Here is a 25,989-nt window from a genome sequence, read left to right on the forward strand (position 1 = left end):
CCCACAACCCATTTTCTTTAAGTTCATGTTTGGGAATGATTTTAAAATCATCAAAATGACTTTTTCATTTTTAAGTCTCTCAAAAATAAACTTTTAATTACTCAAAATTAATTTAGTTTTCAACACTTCTAAATGCAATTTTCATATCATCAAAATTAGTTTTGAATGACTAAATATGTTTCAGAGTGATTTTGAAAATAACAAAAGTGATTTTAGCCATTTTAAAATCATTTTCTGACATAAAAGTACACTTCCATCAAGCAATCGAAAACAAACTAAATTAAAAATGATAAAGAAATAAAAAGATAAAAGAAAAAACCCAAAACATATTTCAATCTTTATTCTTCTCTTCTCTCTCACTATCTAAATCATGATTCACATCCCATCCTCCCCCCTCTCCTCAACTTCATTCTTCAATCTTCATCTTCTACTTCTTTTCTACCGTCTGCTCTAGTCGCTTAACCATCACTCGACATTATTGGATTTTTTTTTTCAGGTTTTCACTCCTTGAATCTATTTTAATTTAACTTAAACGAAGTATTATAACAATTAATTGGACGTTATCATATATTTATATATATATATATAATAACGTATCAGTATCTAAGTTTTTTAGAAATTGACATATTGCCATATTGTATCATATCTGTATCTTATATCTGTATTTGTATCGTGTTTCTTAGTTTATAACTATCATATATCCTTAAATGGTATGAAAGTCATCTATGAGTTTCAAAAGGCCCAACCATGGAAAGATTTTCAAACTATAGAGTAATTAACAAAAAATGTTATGTAACTTGTACCAAGAAGCATGACCACATAATGATAAAATAAAGAAAAACATGTACATACAGGGCTCCTTTGATAATGTTTTCATTTTCTATTTCCTATTTTTATTTCTTATTTTTAAGAAACCGACTTGTTTGATAAATCTTCTTATTTCTTATTTCTAAAATTTGCAAAATGTTTCCGAAAATGGAGCCAAAATTGAGGAACTAAAAAAAGTGATTGGCCCTTCTTCCGTTTCTATTTTAATGAAAATCCGTTTGTAACAATGATTAAAAAAATAAAAAATAAATAAATAAAATAAAAAATAACTTGATTAGATGAGTTGGTAAGCCTGCATGCCCCCAAACATCTTTGAAGCTTCTTAGTCTTGGGTTTGACTCTCGGGTAGAATTTTATTTTATTTTCCCTTGTTTTTTTATATTTCCTTCTTTCCTAAATTATATTTTTTGTATTTCTTTTATATTTATGAAAAATTATTTTAAATGAAAAACTACTAAAACTATTTTCAAATATAGCAAAAATGTCACAATCTATCAATGTCTATAGTGATAGATGATAGTAATCTATTAGGAGGCGTTTGATAAATGGGTATGAGTTATTGAGTTGGGTGAGTATTTATTACCCATGTTTGTTAAGCTCATAAAGAAAATCTATAGGTTATTAAAAACCCCCCTTTTTTACTCACTCAAAACTCTCCTTTTTTATCTCCTCAAAACTAGGACTTTTTGTATTAATATGGTTGTTTTCAAAACTTATTAGGGAAATAAGGTTGTTTTGAAACTTATTAGAGAAATATTGTTGTTTTGGAAGATCAAGGCTAGAAGTCGAGGGTTGAAGATTCGATTAATGTAGAGGTCGAACGTTGAGAACTCGACAAACAAAGAAAAACTTGGAAACAATATGTATATTAGGGTTGTCGAAGGTTGAAGTTTCGACATACATAGGTCGAACATTAATCGAACGTTGAGAACTGAACAAACAAAGAAAAACTTAGAAACAATATGTATAAAGGGTTGTCGAAGGTTGAAGTTTCGACATACATAAGTCGAAACTTCAACCCTTGACAAGTGAAATCTCATTAATTTTGTGATGAGGATCTCGCTCTAGAAGGGAATCTCGCTAGAAATGTGGGCTAAATCTCGCTGGTAAGGTGAGCATCGCTAAGAAAGAAATGCTTGATCTCGCTCATGAGGATCTCACTCATGAGGAGGATCTCACTCATGAAGATCCTCATGAGTGAGATCCTCATGAGCGAGATCCTCCTCATGAACGAGATCCTCATGAGCGAGATTCTCATCGTTTTTTTAGTATTTCTATTTACTTGACTTTACTATTTGTATTTACTTGACTTTACTACCAACATGGCTGCTACTTACTTTCAACTAACATTCAAATTAATTTCACTCTTTAATTAATGAGGTTAAATTAATTTTACACTTTAATAATAAATGCACCCAACTTTCTCCAACAACCACTTCTTTCTCTCTCTTCTATTTATAGATGACTTCCCAATCATACTTTTTATATTTTCATTGTCTTTCTCCACTATGGGTGTTAAACCTTAAAAAAGGTATGCTTTTGTTGGTTACTCTTTAGTTCAATTTATTTTTTTTTGTTGGTTACTCCTTAGTTCAATTTATTTTATTTTATTTCTAATCTAACTATCGTTATTTTATGTTTCTTGTAGGGTCCAAACTAATTGCACAAATCATTCCTAATTAGTTTGAGGAGTTTTGTTATTTTGAGGTTCAGAGTATCTCCCTTTTTGTAGGACTTATTTTTTTTTATTTTTTTTATGGAAATATGTTATTTGTTAATTGTTGGTCACATTTTTTTGGAAATACTAGTTCACAAATTTTTTTTATTAATGGTTGGCGACATTATATTTTTTAATTTGATACTTCTCAAATTTTTTATGAATTATGGGTGAAATAGTACTGTTATGTAATTTTTTTCTATCTAATAATACGTTCATTTCAATGGGTGAAAAAAAATGAGGATCTCGCTCATGAGGATCTTCATGAGCGAGATCCTCATGAGCGAGATCCTCCTTATTTTTTTAGTATTTCTATTTACTTGGCTTTACTATTTGTATTTACTTGACTTTACTACCAACGTGGCTGCTACGTTATTGAAGACCTCTTTTATCTAATAATACGTTCATTTCTCTATAAAGATGGATAATGTTGAAGACCTCTTTTCGATCATGAGAATTATTTCACACTCTCAAATACAATTGTTCATAACACTAACCACCTTATTGAACAACTACCGAAGGATAGAGAGACAACCGACATATGCTAGGCACTGAATTAAGCAGTTGACCTTCTTTTGCCCAATTTACGAGAGTGACTTGGCATGTTGTGAAAGCACCCAAGTGGATAGACGTACCTTTACGATTCTATGTAATATGCTACGGTCGATTGGTTTTTTGGAACCAATAAGATGTATGGACGTCGAAGAGATGGTTGTGATATTCATACACATTCTTGCACATGATGTCAAGAATCGAGTGGTACGCCGAAACTTTTTGAGGTCTGGTGAGACAGTTTCGAGATATTTCAACGCAGTTCTTAGGGCAGTCTTACAACTTCACAATGTTTTGTTAAGAAAACCAGAATCGATCACAAATACATGCACCGATGGAAGATGGAAGTGGTTTCAGATACAAAAAGTACTCAGTTTTTTATATAAATACATCATAAATATGCATGCAACGATAGATTTTTTTTTAATTCATTATGATCACTTGAGAGAAACAAAATAGTCTAGGTGCACTAGATGGCACATACATTAAAGTGAATGTTAGTGTCGTCGATCGACCTTGATATAGGACGAGAAAGAGAGAGATTGCCACAAACATTCTTGCGGTGTGTGATCAAAATGGGGAGTTCGTCTTGGTTTTGTCAGGGAAGAGTCTGTAGCAGATTCAAGGGTTCTTAGGGATGCGGTTTCGCGACCGTGCGGATTGAGGGTTCCAAAGGGTATTATAATAATCGTATACGTTATTTAAACATGCGTACATGCCACAACACATGTGCATGATATTTTGAAACGTGTACAGGATACTATTATCTATGTGATGCTAGATACCCTAATGCTGAAGGATTCTTGGCACTGTACAGAGGGGAACAATACCATCTCTTCGATTGGCGTGGAGCAGGAAACGCACCGACAACCGCAAGAGAATTTTTCAACATGAAACATTCTTCAGCAAGGAACGTTATAGAGCGAGCGTTTGTGTTGCTAAGTGGCGGTGGGCTATTCTTAGGGGAAAATCATTCTACCCAATACAAGTCCAATGTCGAACAATAACTGCATGTTGCCTTATTCACAACTTGATCACAAGAGAGATGGGAATCGGTGCAATGCTTGACGTGCCCGATGAGGAGAATTCTGCATTAGTTGGTCTTGATGGGGATCATATTCAATTTGTTGAATCATCGGAGGAATGGACCAAGTTCAGGGATGACTTAGCGGTCGAAATGTTTACTCAATGGCAAAGAGCCTGACTATTCAATGTTCATTGCTTACTTTTCTTTTACTACTGAATGAAATTTAATTATGGAACATTCCAAGTATGTTGTGAAAATGTTTTGTGCCAAGACTCTGTGTGAACAAGTTAAATTAGAACATATAATTTCAGCAGTTTATCCTTTGTTTGTGCATGTGTTTAATTTATAGCATCTTTTCATTCAACAAACGTATGCATGCAGCATAATGGCAGGTAATGGTAAGAGGTCTAAACACGTATGGTCGGAGGTGGAGGACGCTAAGTTGGTGGAAGCTCTATTGTATTTGGTGGAGACCGGTTGGAGGTCCGACAATGGGACGTTTCGACCAGGATACCTACAACACTTGAAGCAAATTCTGCATGAGAAAGTGCCCGGGTGCGCACTGAATTAGAACACCATTGAGTGCAAGGTGAGAAGTCTGAAAAAATAATACAATGCAGTATCAGAGATGTTAAGTTAGTCGGGGTTCGACTGGAATGAGGAGTTCAAATGTGTCCAGGTCGAGAGGGAGATTTTCGATCTTTGGGTTCGGGTAAGATTCTAGGAAAAAAAATGTACGGGTACGTATTATAATATAAATATTAATAATGTGTATATGTATCAATACAGAGTCATCCCGATGTGAAGGGGATGTGGAACAAGACATTCTCACATTACGATGACCTCTCCACCGTATTTGGGAAAGGCAGAGCAGTAGGGCAATCAAGTGAGGACCCATACATGATGGCGACGAATGCATTCAGAGAGTTTGAAGATGAGATTCAACTTGGATCACAGGACTGTCACACACCTGAAGTTCGCCAGACAGAATCACCATTAAATCAAGATGAAATAGATGAAGAGCTAGCAGAGCAATCTACAGGTAGAGCGAGTGTACCTGCCGAGTCATCTCAAGGCAGTAAGAGGAAGAAGCCATCATTCCAAGCTGAAATGATCGACATCATGAGATCGACTGTTGAAATGCAGAGCACACACATAGGTAGACTTGCATAGTGGTAAAAGGAGAAGTATGAGCTGGAGTTCGAGCATCGGAAGGAAATAGTAAATGCCATATACAACATTGATGGCCTGGATAAGGATGATCAGGTCATCCTTATTGACCTCCTTGTCACAGATATTCAGAAGACAAATTGCTTCCTTGCAGGCCAGAACACACACGGAAGAGGTACTGCCTCCATCTACTAAGAAGAAACATGTAGACTGACCACACCTCTATATTTTGTTTATAGTTCTTTTAGATAACAGCAAATGGATAATGGACTGTCATGTCGAAAAGAATGATAACTTTTGCATACGTCATGACATGTAATTTTTGTGTTTGTATTATGACACAGATATTATAAGTATCGAAATGAACATATATTTTATGAATTTTTTTTGGAAACGGCCACATGTTCAGTCGGTTCATATTATTTTTGTGATCTTATAAAAAATGTTACTGTACTACATCACATTCTCACCATCATAATCAAATGAAAAGTAATTATCCTATGTACAATTTCAATTCCAAATATACTATCCATATTATATAAAAATAAACTGTATAATATGTGAAATAATAAAGTTAAGTTAGCAAGATTCAATATATATACATACAATATACCAATTAGTAATTGGGATAATTACCTTCAATATATATACAAACATTCAATATATATACATACAATATACAATATACCAATTAATTGAGCAGCAATATGAAATATATTTTGTTGGTATGTTTTACCGATTGAAGAGAATTAGAATTATTACAGTTTTTGAAAAGAATATATGAAAAATAATCTATTATAATCTACAAATTGAGAAAAAAATTGAGATTGTCCAGTTTATGTCATAAATGATTTGAGAAAATACGTGTATATTTGAAAATTAATCAACAATAACAAAGCATAAAACTAAAAAATAAAAGAATGAAATAAAAAATAAACAGAAAAAAATACTAATCTCATTCACAAAAAACTGCATCAGATCCCCAACTCAACTCAACTCAACTCAACTCTACACAACAAACACAGACAATAATTACCAACTCAATTCAACTCTGCACAACAAACACAGATAATAATTACCAACTCAACTCAACTCTACAAATAAACACAGACAATTTAACTCCCCAGATAATTTAACTCTCCATATAATAATTACCAACTCAACTCAACTCAACTCTCTATTTTTATCATATACCAAACACACCCTTAGTGTTTATCATTGATAGAGAGAGACATTTTGTTATATTTGTAAATATTTTAGTTCATTTTACTATATGTGAAAATAATAACCCTGTATTTATTTATTTCTTATTATTGTTTTTATATTTATTTGTTAATTTAATTTTGAATTTTAAATTTTTCAATATTTAAATTTATATTTTTGATTTTCGAATTTGAAATTTTCACTATTTATGTTTAAATATTGTTTGAATTTTGAATTTTAAATTTTGCGATATGCATGTTTATGTATTATTTTAAATTTAAGCCTTTTATTTCAAGTACATATGAAACTAGTTAGAATTTTACAATATATAAATTTTGTTTAATAAACAACTCATTTAGGTTCACTTTATCCACAGAATTTACATCATAATATAATTGAGTTAGATTTGAATCGGCGTCATTTAAGACAAATGACTTGAGTGAGAAATAATATTGCAAATCAAATTCTAGCAACATATGAATAATAGGAACAATTATATTATTGTTATTAATTTTACGTCAGGACTTATGTGTATTTGATAACGTAAATATTTAATAATTATTTTTTATATTTTAATGCATGCTATATTTTTTGTATTTAATATAATTAAATTATATTTAAACTATAAAATATGAGAAAATGTAAGGAGAAAATACAAAAACGAGAAACAAGAAATGATTATCAACTAAGTTTTTGTTTATGTTTCTTTTTATCAAGAAACAAGAAATAGGAATACATTAAAAGAAACATAAATAGAATTGGTTACCAAACAAATTCCTCTTTCTAGTTCTTCGAACATAGAAAACAAGAAACAAGAAACGACAAACATACTCATAGTTTCTCTCATTTACTTCAAAATGCTTGTTTCTGTCTAATTCCAACAAATTATTATTCCAAAGGATACTTCATGTAAGCTAAGCCAATGGAAAAGCTAATGTGAGATGATGTAGTATTGTTCCAAAGGTAGGAAACAATCAAAGATATTCAAGATGAGACTCCGAAAGATACAAACAAATAAATAGAGTGTAAAAAAGAATGAAAGACACTTGAATATATGAACTACATATAAGTCAGAAAGTAAAAACAAAAAGAGAGAGAGAGAGAGAGAAATAAACTTTAATTTTTCAACTTAGCTAAAGTTGCATAAGAATGTAAAATATTCACATGCTTTACAATCACTATTTCTTGGCCCGACTTTATAAATTTTAACTACACTATTTGGTTAGAAGATAATGGTCTTTTCCATATCCTATATGTTCTATAAAAATTAAAAGGTGCATAAACAAACATTTATAAATTAACACACAAACTCATTACTTTTTTCACTAAAATTAAAAAAAAAAAAAAAAAAAAAAACTCTCTTGACATCTAAAACAATTGTGGGGAGCTCAATAATCGAGAGAATGGAGCTCAATAGTCGTCACAGTACAATAGTCTTTTAGTACAATAGGAGTGAGAGATTCAAACTACAAACCTTTTTATTGCAACACATTTTGCATATTAGTTGAGCTATGATTGCTATGGCCAAAACTCATTACTTAATCCCATCATTCATTTTACCGTTATAATTAAATCTATATTACAATATTATCTATTATTATGATAATATATAGCAAACAAAACACTTGCATTCATCTCAAGATCATAATTTAGCATACCCAATCAATATAAAAGCAAAAGGAAAGCATTGTCCCATTAAAACTACAAAGTGAACATTAAAAGAACAAAGCAACAAAAAAGTACATCATCAATTAATTTTGTAGGGTTTAAGGTTGCATAATATATGGATATCCAATAAAATAGGAAATCAACGGTTGTTGTCTGGAGGACCATAACCACCTTTCCAAGGGAAATCATAAGCTGCTGGCTTTGCTCCCAACCCAGCCTTCCCAACAGTCCTATACTCCATCCTCATTTGACCTTTAAAAAACATATACCACAACTCAAAATTAATTATTTCTTATACCATAAATTTTTTTTTTATTATATTTCTCTTTTATCTTTCTTTTCCATTTATTATTATTATATATTTTTTTACAGTATGTGGAATGAGAGGGAAGAATTGAATCTTTGACCTCGATGTCGCTATTACAAACTCTAAGTCTATTGAACGAGGTTCATGTTGGCTAAAAAATTATATCTTACATTTTTTATCACATATTTCTTTAGTTGTACCAAGGTTTAGAGTGTTGATGTCGGAAAAATTATTTTTTAAAAAAATTTCTAATATAGGTGACGTAATCGGGTCAGTTTTCCTGTACCTGAACTAAACAAGTGAAGAATAAGAGAAAAGGGGAGATGAAGAGAAGGTGGAGGGAGGAGTGAGAGAAAAGAAAATGGAAAGAGAGAAGATTTTTTTTAATTATAATTTTGTAATTTAAAATATCAAATAAAAAAATTACTTTAAGACCATTTGAAACATTTACCCTTAAAGACCTAAGGACTAAAATGGTATATTTTAGTAACTCAGACACACCTATTCTTTCTAATTTTAGGACTAAAAGTATCATTTTTCTTAAAAGAGAAAGATTTATTAAATCAAATTATAAGAGAAAACCAATAAAATATTAAATTAAAATATAAGTTTTATTCTTAGTTTTTTTTTTTAGCTTAGACCATACATGCCTCAAGATAATTCACTTAGGAAACATAAATATAATAGTAATTTAAAAATAAGGAAAGTATTTACAGTCAAGCGAGTAAGAAGAATAATAGAAAGAAAAAGATTATGATATTGGAGAAATGAAAAAAAAATAATAATAATAAGAAAGAGATCTAAAAGAACAACGCAATTTCAGATTCTCCCATCCCTATTGATCAGTTCATCAAACTACAAAAAATTTAATTAAAAGTATAAGTTAAAGTCAGCTTAGCTCAACGATAATATATTGGTATGTATTTTCTCCCTTGGGAGGAGAGATTTTATTCTCTCCATCTATGAAGCACAGATATTTCATGCTAAACAAAGAATCGACATCAGACACGTATCGGATACTGATACTTCTAGATACTTCACAGATACGTATCTGACACGCGATTTGATGTATCTATATTTTCAGATACTTTCAGATACGTATCTGACACACGATTTGACGTATCTATTTCTATGCGTATTTTTTTTTAAAGAAAAAAGACAAGTAACTCATATAATCTTTCCCAATCTAAAATTAGGCAACCTATTTAAAAAACTCACTACTCGAGTCCAAAACTAAAAGAAAAATAAATAAATAACGGACCAAACCATAGACTAGAATCATCTAATCTCCATCTTCACATTTGAGTCCCCACAAAGTCCACCAAAATATAAACCATTTGGATGTCTTCAACAATAAGTTCTTTCGTTTATCTTCATACTTCTCTCTCTAATCTTTTCTTCTTCTTCTTTGCAATATGAGTCACTTTTCTATTGCATTTTATTAACTATTGTACTTCAACATCTTAGATGTTGCTTTTTTTTGTATTGTATTTCAGTGTTTGTATTCTATTTTGTGCTATTGTTATTAACTTGTATGCTAAATTTATCTATATCCTAGATTTTTTAAAGAAAAAATGTATCTTCAACGTATCAGTATCCTCGTTTTTTAGAAATATATATATTAAAAAATATATAAAAAAGTGATGTATCCTTAGACGTATCCGTATCTTAGTTTTTTAGAAATTGATGAATCGTCGTATCCGAATCGTATCCGTATCGTGTAGTCGTATCTGTATCTGTGTTTCATAGCTCTCCATCCTCAATATTGTTCTACTAAAAACGTATAGATATAACACCATCGTTCCAATATATGTTCGTATCTCTTTGTACTAAATTGTCTCATCTCATGAAAACTTTAGAGGTTAAAATATCGTTTTAGTCCATATAGTTTGTAAATTTAATTCAATATTCAGTTCAATACTTTAGTTCTTTGTTAATTCTTATTAAATTAGTTAAAGAGTAATAATAATTTTCATATAAGAAAAAGATGCTATACGAATATGTTTCTGAAATTTATAGAGATAAGACATCACATATTAACTCATCAACAAAGAAAAAAGAATAAAAAAAAATGGGAAAAATAGAAATCTTACGAAAGTGAGGTTTATGAAAGGAGGGAATAATGTTATGTTTCGTTGGAGAAGCTGTAGAGACGATGAGAAGCACTGTGAAGAAAAGCAGTTTGAAGAACATCCAACTCCAAGCGATCTTGATAGAAGCCATTGTTGCTGTGAAAAGCTCAAGACTAATTAAGAGCTTTGTCCACAAAGGTTTAAATTAAACACCATTTCCACAACTTTAGTTTTTACAGTCAAAACAAATCTGCGAATCCGCGTGGTGGTGACCTTCGATTGTTATGGCTGTCTCCCACTTTCTTGATTTTCCATTAAATTATTAGTTTGATTAATCACAAGTTGCTTTTAACCCTACTAAGAGACGTTTGAGACAAAAGGTAAAGTTGTGAACTCCAAAAAAAAAAATTAGATAGTCTGGAGAATTGTGAATTACTTGGACTCATAATGTAATAAATTAATAAATCATAAAAGTGTTACCTTTTCTTAGTTGTGAGACCACCAACTTCTTGTTGGGTTTTCTACATATTTCAAACCCACAAATGAGAAGGTGTGTTAGATGATGTAATATTAAACTTACTTCACCTATTAACTTAAATTATTAGGTCAATTGGTGAATTAAAATTGTTTGGTAGTTTTTCTTCTAATTAGAAGTTTAGTTTTTGAAGTTTAATGTATTTTTAACTTAAAAATGTGTTAGGGAATTATAAATAGCAAAAGAAATTAAATTTGGAGTAAGCATTAAAAAATAAATATATAAACAATTAGATTGAGGTACGGCACGTAATTGAAACATTTTGTGTATCACTCAAACTACTGTACACTAAAAATAAAGCCCATTATTCTTTAGGCGACTTACTTTTAAAAGATAGATCACAATTGAATATTGAAATGTTGTGTATTGTGAGTATGTATTTGTAGGAGAGGTTTTTTTTTTTTTTTTTCGGAATAATTTTAGGTCTACGAATTTAATACAATATCTTAAAAGAAGAAAATTAATACAAAATTAAGTAAAGTCTCTCTTGCAAATACCTTAACAAAAAGGCACTTACAAAAATGACAACAAAGTACAATTATTAGGCTTGTAACCCACATATTTGTGGCAAAAATGGTAAAAATGAAGTTCAATCCACATATAAAAGATAATATGTTGCAAATGCACTCATTACTCATCTACATTTGATATACTTGTTAAAAATGATAATGATGTGTTTGACCGATATACTTACTGCTGATAAACTTGATTTGATACACTTGACTGATATATTTGATAATGAAGTACTTGACTGGTAAATTACTGATATTATTTATTCTGTCAATAAACTTGATACAATTGATTGATATACTTGATAATGATATACTTGACTGATATACTGTTAATAAACTTTATAATAATATTTTTTTTTTTATAATGTTGAATTGTTGATACACTTTTGATATACTGCTAATATACTTGACTAATATACTGTTGATGCACTTAATTGAGTTGTGATATAGTCTATAATAATACACTTAGATGGAAAAAAAAAATTGAACTTATTCTTCACACGCAACAAACCCTCCAACATCTCTCTTTCTCTAACCAGCACTACTCCACACCATTTGTCGCCACCCACCACTCCGCCTCGCCCTGCCACACATTCGGTCACCGGTCGCCACTTTTCTCTCTCTCTATCAATTGATTGTTCAAGATAAAATGGAATAAAAAGTACCTAGAAATCTTGATTTTAAATTTTTGCCATATTTGTAAAATATTAAATATGGATGACGTACCTTATAAAATAGAATATTCAAATTGTTATCCTTGCAATTTTCCTTTGAATTAAGTATTAAATGTAACAAAATGTATAAATTTTAAAAACCGTCAAGAAAGTCCTAAAAGATTATAGGTCTAATAGTCTCTTACTATAAAATAGAAAAATAATTCATGAATTTGTTAGATCACTTTTTAAAGTTAATCTTACTAATGAAAATTTTTAATGAATGAAAATTTATTAGACAATAATTTAGATGGTTCAAAAACTATTTTTAAGCTGTTTAATATTTCTCCATCTTCACTTTGTATATTTAAACTTTATGCAAGACACTATTATTTTAAGATTAAGGGACGAGCTGATTTTATTGTAGGTTTACTCGAGATTTTGTCAAATACAAAATTTAAAATTCAATGATGAACTTAATTAGTGTTTAACTTTAATATATTATTGTTTTTTCATTAAGAATTGTGCCATTTTTAATTTTTGGAGTCAACGTTCTACCCTAAATCAATGAGAATATGTTATATAATATTATTGATTAAGCTTATATGTATAATTAAATTCCAAAGTTCAGGACCTTGTGTTTTTCTCAAGTAATTTACATACACATAATAGACAGCATGATCATGCTTGTAGTTAAAGTTAGTTGACGATTAGGGTTTCATTGGAGGCTACTTTTTAGAATAATTTTGTTTATAAACAATAAATAAGGTGTCGTTGGATAACTATTTCATTTTTTTTTCTAAAATTAAATCTATTTCCTCCTCATTTCTTACCCTGAGTTGCATTTTTTCTTAAGTACAATGATGAATTCTTAGCCAAATTTTAAAAATAAACAAAAAAATAAATAAATAATAACTACTTTTTTTAGTTTTCAAATTTTTGTTTGGTTTTAAATCATTGGTTAAAGGTAGATAACAGATAAAGAAATATGGAGATAGAAGTAATATCTATATATTTAATTTTTAGAAACAAAACAAAAAACAAAATGATTATTAAATGGGAACTAAATCTTTCTTCATTGGAGTTTAGCTTCAATTTTATTCTTTAGATTTTGAACTTTTCAATTTTGCTTTGAATATATTAAAAACATGTGGGACTAATTTTGGTGACAATTAAAAAATTTTAAATGCTAGTGATCAAATAATTGAATGTAACTACATGACCTTTGAAACCAAACTTTTGTTTATTGTAGGTTTTGAAGTCTCTCAATTATTTGTGTCAAATCAAAAAGGAGAAAAATTCCAAAACATTCTATTCATTGAAATGACAAAGGTTTCAAATAACAACTAAAGTGTGGTTTTACATGTGTACCTAAAACTTTGATTTCCACAAAGAAGTTTCCACACAAATTGGCAATTTCAATTTGTTGAGTTGCATATGTCTTCCACCTACAAACTTATTGAAAAGAATTATACTGCTGTCTAAAAAATATTTAAGGAATGAAGATAATTTTGGTAAGTTATTATGTGTTAAGAAAGAGGGATTATTAGAGATTTAATCTATTTTGAAAACTTATTTTTATAAATATCCAAATATTTTCATATTTTCATATTTTCATATAAGGAATTTAATATCATTCTCAAACAAAAGTATCGGTGATGGTGGGTGGCTGGAGAGAGAAAATTCTAGAAAAATGCATTTTTATATACTTTTCTATATTTACAAACCATTTTTAATATTGGAGAGAGAAAATATATTTGTTATATACTATTAATTAATTGATATTTATTTTTATTTTCAATTGGAGAGAGAAAATGCATTTAATATAATTTTATTTTTCATTTGACACATTTGACGTATCAAACAACCGGTTTTACTGGCAGATTCATTGTTATTTTTAAATATACCTTAGAACATTGTATTAGTTGTTTGCAATGTTCTAACTAATCACTACAAGAAATCAGGCCTTTAGCAAAAAACTACTAGTGACTATTTTATAATAGTTGCGTTATTAGTGATGAAATATAATTTTTGACTCTAACTATGCAACGAAACAGAAAAAGTTGCAAAAATGTGACGATTAACACCAATCGTCGCTACTGTTAAGTGATGAAAATTATATCATTGTGACTAAGTTGTCGGATGCGACAAAAATTACATTTATTGCAAGCGCCTTTCTGACGAATTAGACTTTAGTCACAGACCCAATTAATTGGGCAAGAATTTTGGCACTTTAGGGCATGCGACAATAGCCACTTTCATTGCACCTTGCAACGAATTTGTGATTAGCTACAAGCCTTTTTTTCCACTCTCTTTCATTCACCCAAGAGCGATGGTTGCAATTTCATTCCTTTTACCCAATTTCACTGTTCGTCTGAAAGAAAAGAAATCTGTTGTTCACCGTTTGAAAGTGGGGAGCTCGCTTGCCTGCCGTTCATTTGAAACTGGGGAGTTCATTCATCGTTCGTCCGCCGTTCGTCTGAAACTGGGAGATTTTTCTTCGCTCGTCCGAAACTAGGAAGTTTGTTCGCCATTCGCCATTGCATGTGTCAAAATGGTTGGTATTCGTCTGCTATTCACCTTTAATTTCATCTCTATTTCTTAAATCTAGGGGGTTGAAATTTGAATGTCTCGGTTTCTTTTTTTAATTTATGTTTTGGGTATTGTTCTTCAATTATGAAGATAGTGGTAGAAAATGCTTAGAAATTGATGAATGGAAGACAATTAAATGTCTCGATTTTCCGTTACCGTCGAAAGTATCAATTAAATACCTCGATTTTGCGTCGAAAATCAGTTAAGTGTAAATTCAATCTTGAGGCGAGTTTTCATTTGCAAAAAGGATATAGATGTGAGCATAGACTTGAAAAGGGAAATGAATTATAATAGCATCCAAATTAAGCAACCAAATTCATTAATTAAGATTCACAATCTAATTAAACTAAGAGTCGAACCAAATAGGATTGAGAAGCATTCCGTGATAGTCTAACTAATTATTAAGAAAAACCTTACTAATTAACCCATTTCTTCTTCAGTTGTAAACCAATCATATATGCAAAGTTGTATGCATGATTCACTTCTTACTACTTAGGGATCAAATTGAAAACATAGTAATTATTGCTGATTATGTATTGATTTATAGCGATTAGACATGCATTCACAATCAAGGTATCAATCAAAATTGTTCATACTTACTAATGGAATGAAGAACATCAACCAAAGAATACTTGGAAGAAAGATTAATCACAATAAGCACAAAATTCTATCCAAATCCCTAAACTAAAACAAAAGGAATAATTTGGTAAAAAGAAAAAAACATATAAATCTGAAAAGTGAAAATTTTAAAAAGATGGAACATTTATGAAAAATTGGTCCGAAAATATAAGTGCGTAGCCAACTGCCCAGAACCAACAAGCTCCATGGGCTAGCCCGGTATATTTCTTCTTTTTGGGCTTTTTACCTATTAATTTAGCCCAAAATCATTTATGAACCCAACCTTTTTTAGCTTATTTTCTCAATAAGAACATAAAGCTCAATTCATTTAGGGTATATCAAATTTTAAAGATTTATTTTGAAAGTAGAAAAAATGTTTCAAAATTTAATAAATAGTAAAGTAATTTTCAAGATTATTAATTATTAATTATCAATGTCTCTAGTACCCCAAAAACTTATTAATAAAAAAAATCAAAAGACAAATATACCTCATACACACCAAAGAACCCATTGATCCAAAAATACCAAATCAAAAATTTAGATCATAACAAGGAAGATTCTCATTAATTATTATTGAATCCAATATTTTTAATTCTTACGAGATTAGTGACTTATTCAAATAATAAAAAATTTAGAACCCAAGAATCAAGATTCTATTAACTATTAAAAATTCAAATATTTTCAAATCATTCTTTGCGTCGGAACAAACAATTTAATAGAAAAACGGAATATAGAATTGCACCACGGTCTTTTTCAGGATTAGATGTTCTTCACCAGTTAGAGGCTATAGATTTTCCGCCACTAGGGAAAACTATAAATATATTACAATGGAAAAGGAAATGTATTCATAATGAATTGAATTGGGTGAAAAAGAGCATTTTCTTTGAGCTACCATACTAGGCAAGTCTTAAGATTTGACATAAACTCGATGTAATGCATATTGAGAAGAACATTTGTGATAATGTATTAGATACATTACTGAATACTGAAGGAAAAACGAAGGTACTGATAAAGCACGTAAAGATTTAATGAAGCTGAATATTCGTAAAGAACTATATCTTCAACGTGTTGGAAACAAATTGGTGAAGCCACATGCTAGTTACACATTAACAATTGATGAAAAAAAAGTTTTGTAGTTTTGTAGTTTCTTGAAAACAGTTAAGTTTCTTAATAGTTTTGCATCCAATATCTCAAAATGTGTTAGTGTCAAAGATAGAAAGATATATGGACTAAAAAGTCACGACTCATATGTGTTATTGCAAAGACTTTTACCAGCAAGAGTTCGTCCATTTCTATCAGCAGATGTTAGTGCAATTGCTGACTTCGCATACTTTTTCAAAGAATTGACTACGAAGACATTAAAAATTGAGACTTTGAATAAACTGCAAGAATCGATTGTGATAATTCTTTGTAAGCTTGAAAGAATATTTCCTCCAACATTCTTTGATATTATAGTTCATCGAGCTGTTCATTTATCGAAGGAAGCCAAACTTGTTGCACTTGTCGGTTATAGTTGGATGTTTCCAATCGAGAGATATACTTCTTTTTAGATTTTTAATTAATCATTAAAGTATGTTCATTGGTCAAACCACTTCATAACATACATATATGTGTAGGAGTTTGAGAACACTGAAACAATATGTAAGAAATAAAGCTCATCCTGAAGGTTCAATTTTAATATCGTTTATAGTCATTGACATTTTATTCACTATATTTACATTGTATTGAAACAAAATTCAATAAGACAGTCCGGAATGATGATACGATTAATACTACAAAAACTGTATTATTTGACATTTTTTCGCAGTCAAGTATTAGTGTTAGTGGTTGAATAAGGAAAGAGAAGACGACTACTTTAGTTTTGTACTTGACGTTTTTAAAAACATCAAGTAATCTAGTGTCAACAATAAGAGTAATTTTTTTACTAGCTAAAAGTATCAAGTTGTAATTTACTTAATATGTTATAACAGTCAAGTATATGAGATATGTTGACTTATTTTAAGTGTCAAGTATTTAAGTTCTTGACATTTGTTATGAATTAAGATTTTTATAACTTTACAGTTTTTAGTTATCAAATGTAATTTATTCTTGACACTTAAAAATTGACAACTTAATTAGTACTTGATATATTTTGTTTGTCAATTTTGTTTGTATTTTTTTTAAAATGTACTCTTAGAAATTATCTATATAATTTCTTATGTTTTGAGATCCAACAATTACATTGATATCTATAAGACAAACAATATTCATCAACTAAATAAACAACATACACATTTTCAATCTTGTCAATCATATAAACAAATAATATATATTTCACAATTTTATGTCTACAATGTTACTAAACTGATACTTACATGAATAATTCCAAAATTACAATTCTATATTAATACTTTCAATGTTACAATACTAACAACCTCATGAATAATACAAAAGTTATAAACTATCTCACCCAACAAGTGAAGAAAACTCATTTGGACACAATATACTTAATAACACAAAAAAATGTTATGATCCTTAATCATAAAACACAGAGCATATGTAATAATAAGAAAGAGAGACTACACTCTCTTCCAAGCACTACAACACTCTTAGGTAACTCCAAAGTCAAAGCCTTATCAGCTATTATTCTCAACTCCTTGAAATTTACAGACAAAAGAGAAGAGTATTAGAACCAATAACTATAAGTCTAAATAGTGTCTCCAAGAAACTTTCCTACCAATTAGAAAATTACCTATAATGACTCCTATTTTGAGGTCCAACAATGATATAATTTAATTGAAGAGGATAATCATTTATTAATCAAATAAACAAACAACACATATATATGAACAATTAAAGCATCGTTCAACCCAAATGAATAATTCAGAAAAGAATGAATTTCAACATTATTGTCAAACCCCATATGAACACATTTCCAAAAACTACAATCAACCCCCCTCCCCTCGCGTACAAACAATTCCAAAAGTTACACGTACTAATCTCATATGAACAAATCCTAGTTATGACATATCTCCAAAATGACGAAGTAATACATATGTCCAATCCTTATCTTCAAATATTAACACTCATACCACATATATCAACTTAACAACTATATAAAAAAACACTTTGAGAAAAGTATTTGTATTTCATACAACACTTTAATATCAAAGGCACATAAAGTTGATGTTTTCTTATTTGATTATCAATTATTACCAACTATTACATATTTGATTATCAACTATTACGCAATATATTTAATGTTTTCTTATATCTTTCATATTAAGTATAATCAATCAGGAAATCCTTGAAATTTTGGATCAAGTACTTCCATTTTTTTTTTTTTGGTATGAAATTGTCACTATGTTAATAAATTCGGAGATTATCAATCAAGTACCCACTCCAAAATACAGTTAGTTTCCTTAATAATAACTCAAATCAATATTAAAATAATAAAAACCAAAAGTTAGAGACCACAAGAAATTGAACTTAATAATTCTAGAATTCCATCATCTACTGACAACAATCCACTTCATAAGAATTAATAGCAATCCACCATCAACAAAGCCACACACAAATTCCCACACCTTTAACACCATGAATCATATCAATAGCTAAATGCAGCCACGCTTTTACAGAGTATATTCTTATTGATTGAACTCAAAAGGTAAAGCTACAAACTCTCAAATACAAATTTTCACTTTCCTCTCTTCTATTTATATATATTTACAAAAAGAGTTTAGCACCTATAGAGAAATTTACTAAAGCTCTTCCTTGTGGTTATATGAAACTTTACTAACCCTCACAAGGATAACATAGCAATATTAAAATTTTATTAGATATAAATAACTTTCACTAATGTATCAAAAAAGGGTAAGAACTTATTTTTAAGAAGTTTTGGTATGTTAGGGAATGTTTTTACTAGCTGAATAAGAGAGAGTTAAGCGTTAATATAGAAGCATTTTACTTAAAGCTATATGTAAACTAAGTACATGATAATAAAGTAACAAAACTCATGAACATAAACTCATCGAAAAACAGACTTATGTATCCTAACAAGTAAGCTAATCAAAATAAGAGAAAATTAGTAATCGTAACCAAATTGAAAAGACAATAATAACCAAATAACTAAGAGAAAAGAATATAATAATTGAATTCATTTGGCAAGGTACATGAACATAAATAACTCACATAGCAACTCAACCTCGAATGCCTCAATTTATGGAAGATGAAAGCTTCATGGTCATGAGAAGGAAGATTCCTTGAAAACACCTAAAACCCAAAAGAAAAAAACAATGAAAACACACACATGATATAAATATTAAAGTTAGAAAAGAGAGAACCAACACAATATATTGAACAATATCCACGTCTTAAATGCAAATTTCTAAGTAAAATCACATTCAATTAGGGTTCACTTAATTTGAAAAGAAAAAAAAACCTACCAAATCAAGGTTACAAATTAGGCAATTTGTTGAATGATAACTCATTACCTCACTAATAATCTCTTAGTCAACCACCTTAAAATGTTGACCTACCAAATCAAGGACACCCCATAACTACTAGAGTCAATAATGTAATCTTTCAAACTTACAAAGGTATCTCGTTACGGCCATGACAGAGAATAAACAAACAGTTCATGAAATGAAGCCTGATAGTTTGTTGGTCATTAGGTTTTTAAATCGAATATGAACTAGGATAATAGTTCATATATACAAAACGAGGGGATTTTCATAGACATAGTCAGCGAAAGCTGGCTCAATCATTTAAGTGAGCATTAGCAAGAAATTTAGAACTGGACAGATTTATTGCTAGATGTGAAATTTAAACAATATTTTACCCGCTATGAGGAGTCCACAGGTTGCAATTAGCCAACGTGGGTCGATAACCAAGAGGATAAATAAGACCTTCATCATCACCATGCTTAATTTTCGATGTTGCAGAAGATTCAAACACGGATTTCGAGCTGGAAGCCAATACTCAGATGCTCAATTTGGATTTCTAATTCAGCTTCGAAGAACCTCACCAACAAAGACGAAATGAGTTGGGCTTCAAAGATTGAGAAAGCTCCACCGCAAACATGGATTTTCCAGCTTGGGCGTCCATTAATTTGGAAGAGAAGAGATGAATTTCACAGAAGGCCAGATTGAACATACTTGAACCAACAAGTGATGCCCACGACTAGAATTTCCTGATGGATGACAGCTAGACAACAATGGAGATGATGGAGGCTGTCGATTGAGGTTCCTATAGATGACTAAGAAAGAGAGCTAGAGAGAGTTTGCGTGAGTGGAAAACTTAGAGAGAGAGGTTGGGGTTTATATAAAGACTACTGGCGACGCACCCGCTGTCGATCAACACCCAACCGGACGAAGTCCTTGAATGAAGACCAAACAAAATCGAGATTGGTGCTGAAACAACTTCGTCCTTCTTAGCATGGTTGCAAAAAAATTTCACTCTTTCACTCTAAGTGTGTCCTCCTTTACATAGTTGCAGATCCCCTTTCTTTCAATAAGGGTTTTCACGATGGAAGTCCTTGTTGGGGATGATGCCCTAAACTCTCGTGTACTGTAGTTTGTAAATACAATTTTGGACAAACGCTTGTGATGTATAATATATGATATTTTCTTCACTTATTGTCTTTGAATATTTGATGTTTTATTTGCTTTACCACAAACTAATAAACTAAAATCCTTGGTTGTCATTATGTAACTTAAGCATGTATGTGGAGACATACAAGTGGATCATGTCTTAAGTGATAACTAAAATGGTCTGCAGTATATGGATATAGAAGGGAAACCCTATCCTGGTAATGCTACGGATGCGGACCGTTTTGTAGAATAGTTACAAGTGTTGTGACTTGCTACAGATAGTTTGATCCTGATCATTCATGTGGGGACATGCGAGTGGGGGCGTCCTATATAAAGAGATTGTATAAAGCCTGACCACGAAGTGTTAACGTTTCGTTATATAATATCGTTAATGATAGAGACTTTACTTCAACAAGATGACCATAGGTAACATGACCTCAATCCTGAGTGAGTTGGGAACTCCTGCCTTTGAGGGCAGTCCTTTGATTTGCATGGGTGCGAGTGGTCAGGTCACCGATTCAAACCTACCACTTTGGAGATTTGTCTGATTTGGGAGCTGGGAACTCAGCTACACAAGATGGAATTTACTTCTTCCCCAAAGCAGGGGTAAGTAGATAGATTGCTCCCTTAAGGGCTGATTCCCGGACTTGAACGATGTGACGTCACACACCTTCTCATAGCTCGAGAGGTGTCCACACATAGTAGGACTATGTTGTATTGCTCATTAGAGGGATCGGTGGTACTTAAGGAGTTAGATGTAACTATAGGGGAAAAATGATAAATTGGCCCAACTGTACTTACGAGCATCTGTGAAGGGTTTTCGTACTATTGATGGGTTATATTCGATGTACATAAAAATATATCTGTGGTAAGAAGAGTTCAGTTGTCGACTTTTAGTGGAATGTTTGGTAGTTAACAGATGGTAGATTTCGTGGCTAAAGAGTTTAGTCAGCTATTCACTTACCATTGGAGCTTCGAGTCATAGGTTCATAAGGTTCCCTTAGTAGCACAATGGATTCAAATTGAGAATCTGCTTTTGGGTTAGTTTGAAATGTTCAAATTGATAAGAGGGAGTTCGATTATACATGATATGATTGAACTGGTATATATGATATGATTGACTTTATGTATGAGATACACTATTTGGAGGAAAATGGATATAAATATGATTTATATCTAGTAGAGGAGAAAACAGAATAGTTTATATGTGATATTAAACTATAGGTTAATGAATATAATATGATTATATTTTTTTATTTTAATTGGACAATTATAGGATAATTGTGGCCATCGTTTTCTCCGTAACCGTGTGTTAGTAGGAGGTTCTAATTTAGTTTTGTAACTGAAAAATAAAATGAAAATCGTTTTCATTTTGGAAAAGATCACGTAATTCGCTAAAGCAAAGAGTATACTGCCAATCATTTAGCTAACCGAGAGACTATATGATAGCTCAAAGTTGCTTCACAATCATATACACGCGCGCTGCTTTCTGAACAATCGCCTACGTTTTTCTAAACAATCGTCTAGTGTCCAAGCGATTACTAAACGATCGTCTATACGATCGCTACCTATTTACTACACGATTATGTACCTTCTTCTAAACGATCAAGCATTTTCTACACGATAGAGCCTACCCTTCTCCCACTTGCTTGGTCGTTGTATACGATCTTCATATTCTCCTTCCCTCTACCAAATTCCAACAGAGCTCACTCTTTTGACTCCAACACGGAGAATACCGAGGGTTTTAAGTGGTGGTGTCATCCCCATTATTGCAGTGTTCGTGTTGAGGGCTTTCGTGAGTAGACGACCGGAGCTTTGGTGAACAATTGCTTGGACGTTCCAGCGAGAGCGAGAGCAGCAGTTCGTTTAGAGAGAATAAGTTTTCGGTGAAGAAAGGTTCTTCAACTGGTACGTTTTTTTGTTCTCTTGTTATTTTGTTTGAAAGCATGCCGGTAATTTGTAGTATGATGCATATCTATTCTGTTAGATTGTAAATGTGAAAATTCTGTCACAATGTATTTGGAATGATCCACTTCCGCTCAGAGGTACTCTTGTATAAAAGTTCCTTTAGCCTAAGTGGAAATGACCACTTATTTACAAAAATACCATCAAGTGTTATTTACTCAAATGTCACTCCACTTTTGTTTCATTATTCTTGACGTTTTTCTTAAAAATTACATATTAATGGACATTTTTTCATAAAAACATCAAGTAATTAAAAGTTGCAAGCGTCAAATAATGAAATTTTTGTAGTAGTGGATAGACTATAATACATCCGGAAATTTTCGACATTTAACTATATTTTCACAAAAAGCACACCAAATCGATAGTTCGCATATAAAAGAACTAACGAGTGATGAACTACAAAAGACTCATTGGTATGTTTTAAGCAATTGTGAAGTAGTAGATCCATACATGAGGTATGTACTTATGAGAAATCTAAACTTTGTTACTTTTTGTTTTATTGACTAATGATACTATTTCATAGAGAAAACGAGATTGTGCTAGAGAACAGAAATCTTCCTAATGCTCTTGAGATCCATGAAGCATAATTTGCAGACTGGTTTAAAGATAATGTATGTAACATTTTGTTTTATTGTTTTCTTTGATAATAACCGTAATTTCATAGTGATTGTGAGTTTCTTAATCGCACTTAGATGAAAACACAAATTTAGTCAACGTTTAATGAATTTGTTCATGAGTTATATGCACTTTCACGTGGCCCTGACATTCGAATTAGTTCATTAATTGGGTATATTATCAATGGTGTGAGATTCAACTTTAAAGATCGAGATGATCGTTGCACAACTCAAAATAGTAGAGCTTGTGTTTTTGGAGGACATGATAGTGAAGGAGCCAACTACTACAGTATCCTGACTGAAGTGATTCAATTAAATTATGTTGATAGGACACAAGTTATTCTACTTTGGTGTGATTGGTATGATAGAAATCCAAAAAAAAAAAAAAAAAAAGAATCCGTGAAGATCATCATTTTACGAGCATAGATATTCGATACTTTTGGTATAAAAATGAACCATTTATTCTTGCATCTCCAGCACAACAAGTATTTTATGTTGATGATATTCGATCTGAAAGTGGTTAGAAAATAATCCAGAGAATTCAACATAGACATTTATGGGATATGTCTTAAATAAAAGTTAATGAACCCCAAATAGATGTACAACAATGCGTAGATGAAGTTGGAGATTTTGAAATCCAAACATTGCATAGAAGTGACATAAATCTAATTGTAGTTTGTGAAAGTAGTGATTTGATTGAGATAGTTTTAGATTTTGATCAACAAGTGGAAGACATATTAGAAGATGACGAGAATGGAGATGAGGATGAGGATGAAGAAGTTGATGAAGATGAGGAAGATGAAGATGAGGAAGTTAAGAAAGACGATGAAGAAGAATGAAAATAGATTTGATGTGGGCGCTAGTTAGTATATTGAATATTTTTATTTTTATTTTTATAATGTAATTTTATGTTCAAAATATAATTTTGTGTTCCACAGGAAAAGATGTCATCAAATAATGAAGAAAACATTGTAGACATGAGTAATACACCCACCGATAACCAAGTTTGTGGTGTTACACGAGCGTTAGACTGCATCATGCGACTGAGACAAGTGAAGAAAACTTCGTATCTCATGGGATCCTTCCCTCAGGAAACCAGTTGGAAAAACTGCAAACGTCGCATGTTGTCGTAAATGTTGCATAATGCGACTTTTAGAAAATGTAGCATATTACAACTTCCTAATAAACGTCGCATAATGTGACTTTTTTTGCTTGTATCGTTGCATGATGCGATATTTTCTTCCAAAAAGTCGCAAAAAACATTCACCGACTAATCTTTAGCGACAAAAGCTTGCAACGATATAAATTAGTCGCTAAAACATTTTCGCAATGAAATGATACTTTTAGCGACAAATTTTTTTACTCGCAAAAGGCCAAATTTCTTGTAGTGAATATATAAAATATAATGGTAAATATATTTGATATAGACTCAAATATACCTTTGAACATCGTATTATATGTTTGCAAAGATTTCAACCAATATATATAATATACTGGAAAAAATATTTGAAATGTACTCAAACATATGGTAGTATCTATATGACAATACAATATATTTAAATATACCTGATATGAACTGCTCAGAAATCAATTTGTTATTTATATTTTATTTAATAATTTTGATGTAAGTTTAGGATTTTCCAATTTTATTCTTTTTATGACATTTAATTAGGGGTAATTTAGTCTTTTACGTTGCATTAGGGTTTTTATTGGGAGACTATTTAAGCCTATTAGGTTATTTTAATGAGATTATGATAAATTTAGTTTTAGCGAGAGAGCTTCTTGAATTTGAAATTCATTTGAGTTGCATGTCAAGAACATTCAAGTGGAATTGATAATCCTTCTTGTGGAGTGTTCGAATCTTGGGCAAGGAATTTGTTCTTTGTCTAAGATATTTGATTTTAAGGCAACTTATGTCTTACCCAATCCTTAGGGTTGAAATCATATTAATTTGAGGGCTTTAGTGATTGAGAATTAGGGGTTCTTCATCCGAAAGGATTTTTAATCTCAATTTGATAGGGATTTCATATCTTTTGGTATGAGAGCCTAGACACTCTAGATCGGATATATCCTGAGAGTATCATTCTTTTTATTGAGTTTCTGAATTTGTATCTTTAAATTTCACTTTTTATTTGCATTGTTCTGAAAAGAAAATAAAAGAAACAAAAATTATATCGAGCTGTTGGATTGAGTTTCGAAGAGAGTCGATGCTGCATATTTAGAAGGAAAGAAAAAAGATTGAAAAATGTGAAGAAGAAACCCGAAAAAATATAGGAAGCGACGCATTGGCTGCTTTGATTTTGAAGAAGAAAAGATGAAGGTAGAATTTGGGGAAAGAAATCGATTTAGGAAGGAAATTGAGAGGGAAGAAAACAAGAATCACGTT

At 30.9% G+C, this 25,989-nt stretch overlaps 1 protein-coding gene and 2 long non-coding RNA genes across 4 annotated transcripts; 1 reads left to right on the top strand and 2 right to left on the bottom strand.

Annotated features, from left to right (window-relative positions):
• The first annotated feature begins 3,238 nt into the window (after nucleotides 1-3,238).
• Nucleotides 3,239-4,301, top strand: LOC150030241 (uncharacterized). The gene is made up of 2 exons (XM_090309918.1): nucleotides 3,239-3,463; nucleotides 3,915-4,301. The coding sequence occupies exons 1-2, from the start codon at nucleotides 3,239-3,241 to the stop codon at nucleotides 4,299-4,301; spliced, it is 612 nt and encodes a 203-aa protein (XP_090166044.1).
• A 3,826-nt stretch (nucleotides 4,302-8,127) lies between these two features.
• On the bottom strand, nucleotides 8,128-10,746 carry LOC150030242 (uncharacterized). The gene is made up of 2 exons (XR_016527120.1): nucleotides 10,566-10,746; nucleotides 8,128-8,417 (listed from the first exon to the last, which is right to left on the bottom strand). It is a non-coding gene; the product is annotated as an uncharacterized LOC150030242 (long non-coding RNA).
• A 6,981-nt stretch (nucleotides 10,747-17,727) lies between these two features.
• LOC150030243 (uncharacterized) lies at nucleotides 17,728-20,927 on the bottom strand. Of its 2 annotated transcripts, XR_016527118.1 has the most exons (3): nucleotides 20,274-20,927; nucleotides 19,625-19,705; nucleotides 17,728-18,089 (listed from the first exon to the last, which is right to left on the bottom strand). It is a non-coding gene; the product is annotated as an uncharacterized LOC150030243 (long non-coding RNA). The 2 variants fall into 2 exon arrangements; XR_016527117.1 differs by lacking the exon at nucleotides 17,728-18,089 and having other exon boundaries at nucleotides 19,374-19,705.
• Between the last annotated feature and the right edge of the window lie 5,062 nt (nucleotides 20,928-25,989).

This window comes from Benincasa hispida, unplaced genomic scaffold (genome assembly GCF_027475165.1).
Source record: "Benincasa hispida cultivar pf3 unplaced genomic scaffold, pf3_genome.v1.1 HicScf414, whole genome shotgun sequence".
NCBI lineage: Eukaryota > Viridiplantae > Streptophyta > Magnoliopsida > Cucurbitales > Cucurbitaceae > Benincasa > Benincasa hispida.

Coding starts and splice junctions, on each gene's coding strand:
- LOC150030241 (XM_090309918.1), top strand. CDS start 3,239: ATGGACGTCGAAGAGATGGTTGTGATATTCATACACATTCTTGCACAT. Junction 3,464..3,914: donor AGTGGTTTCAGATACAAAAA/GTACTCAGTTTT, acceptor GGCACTGTACAG/AGGGGAACAATACCATCTCT.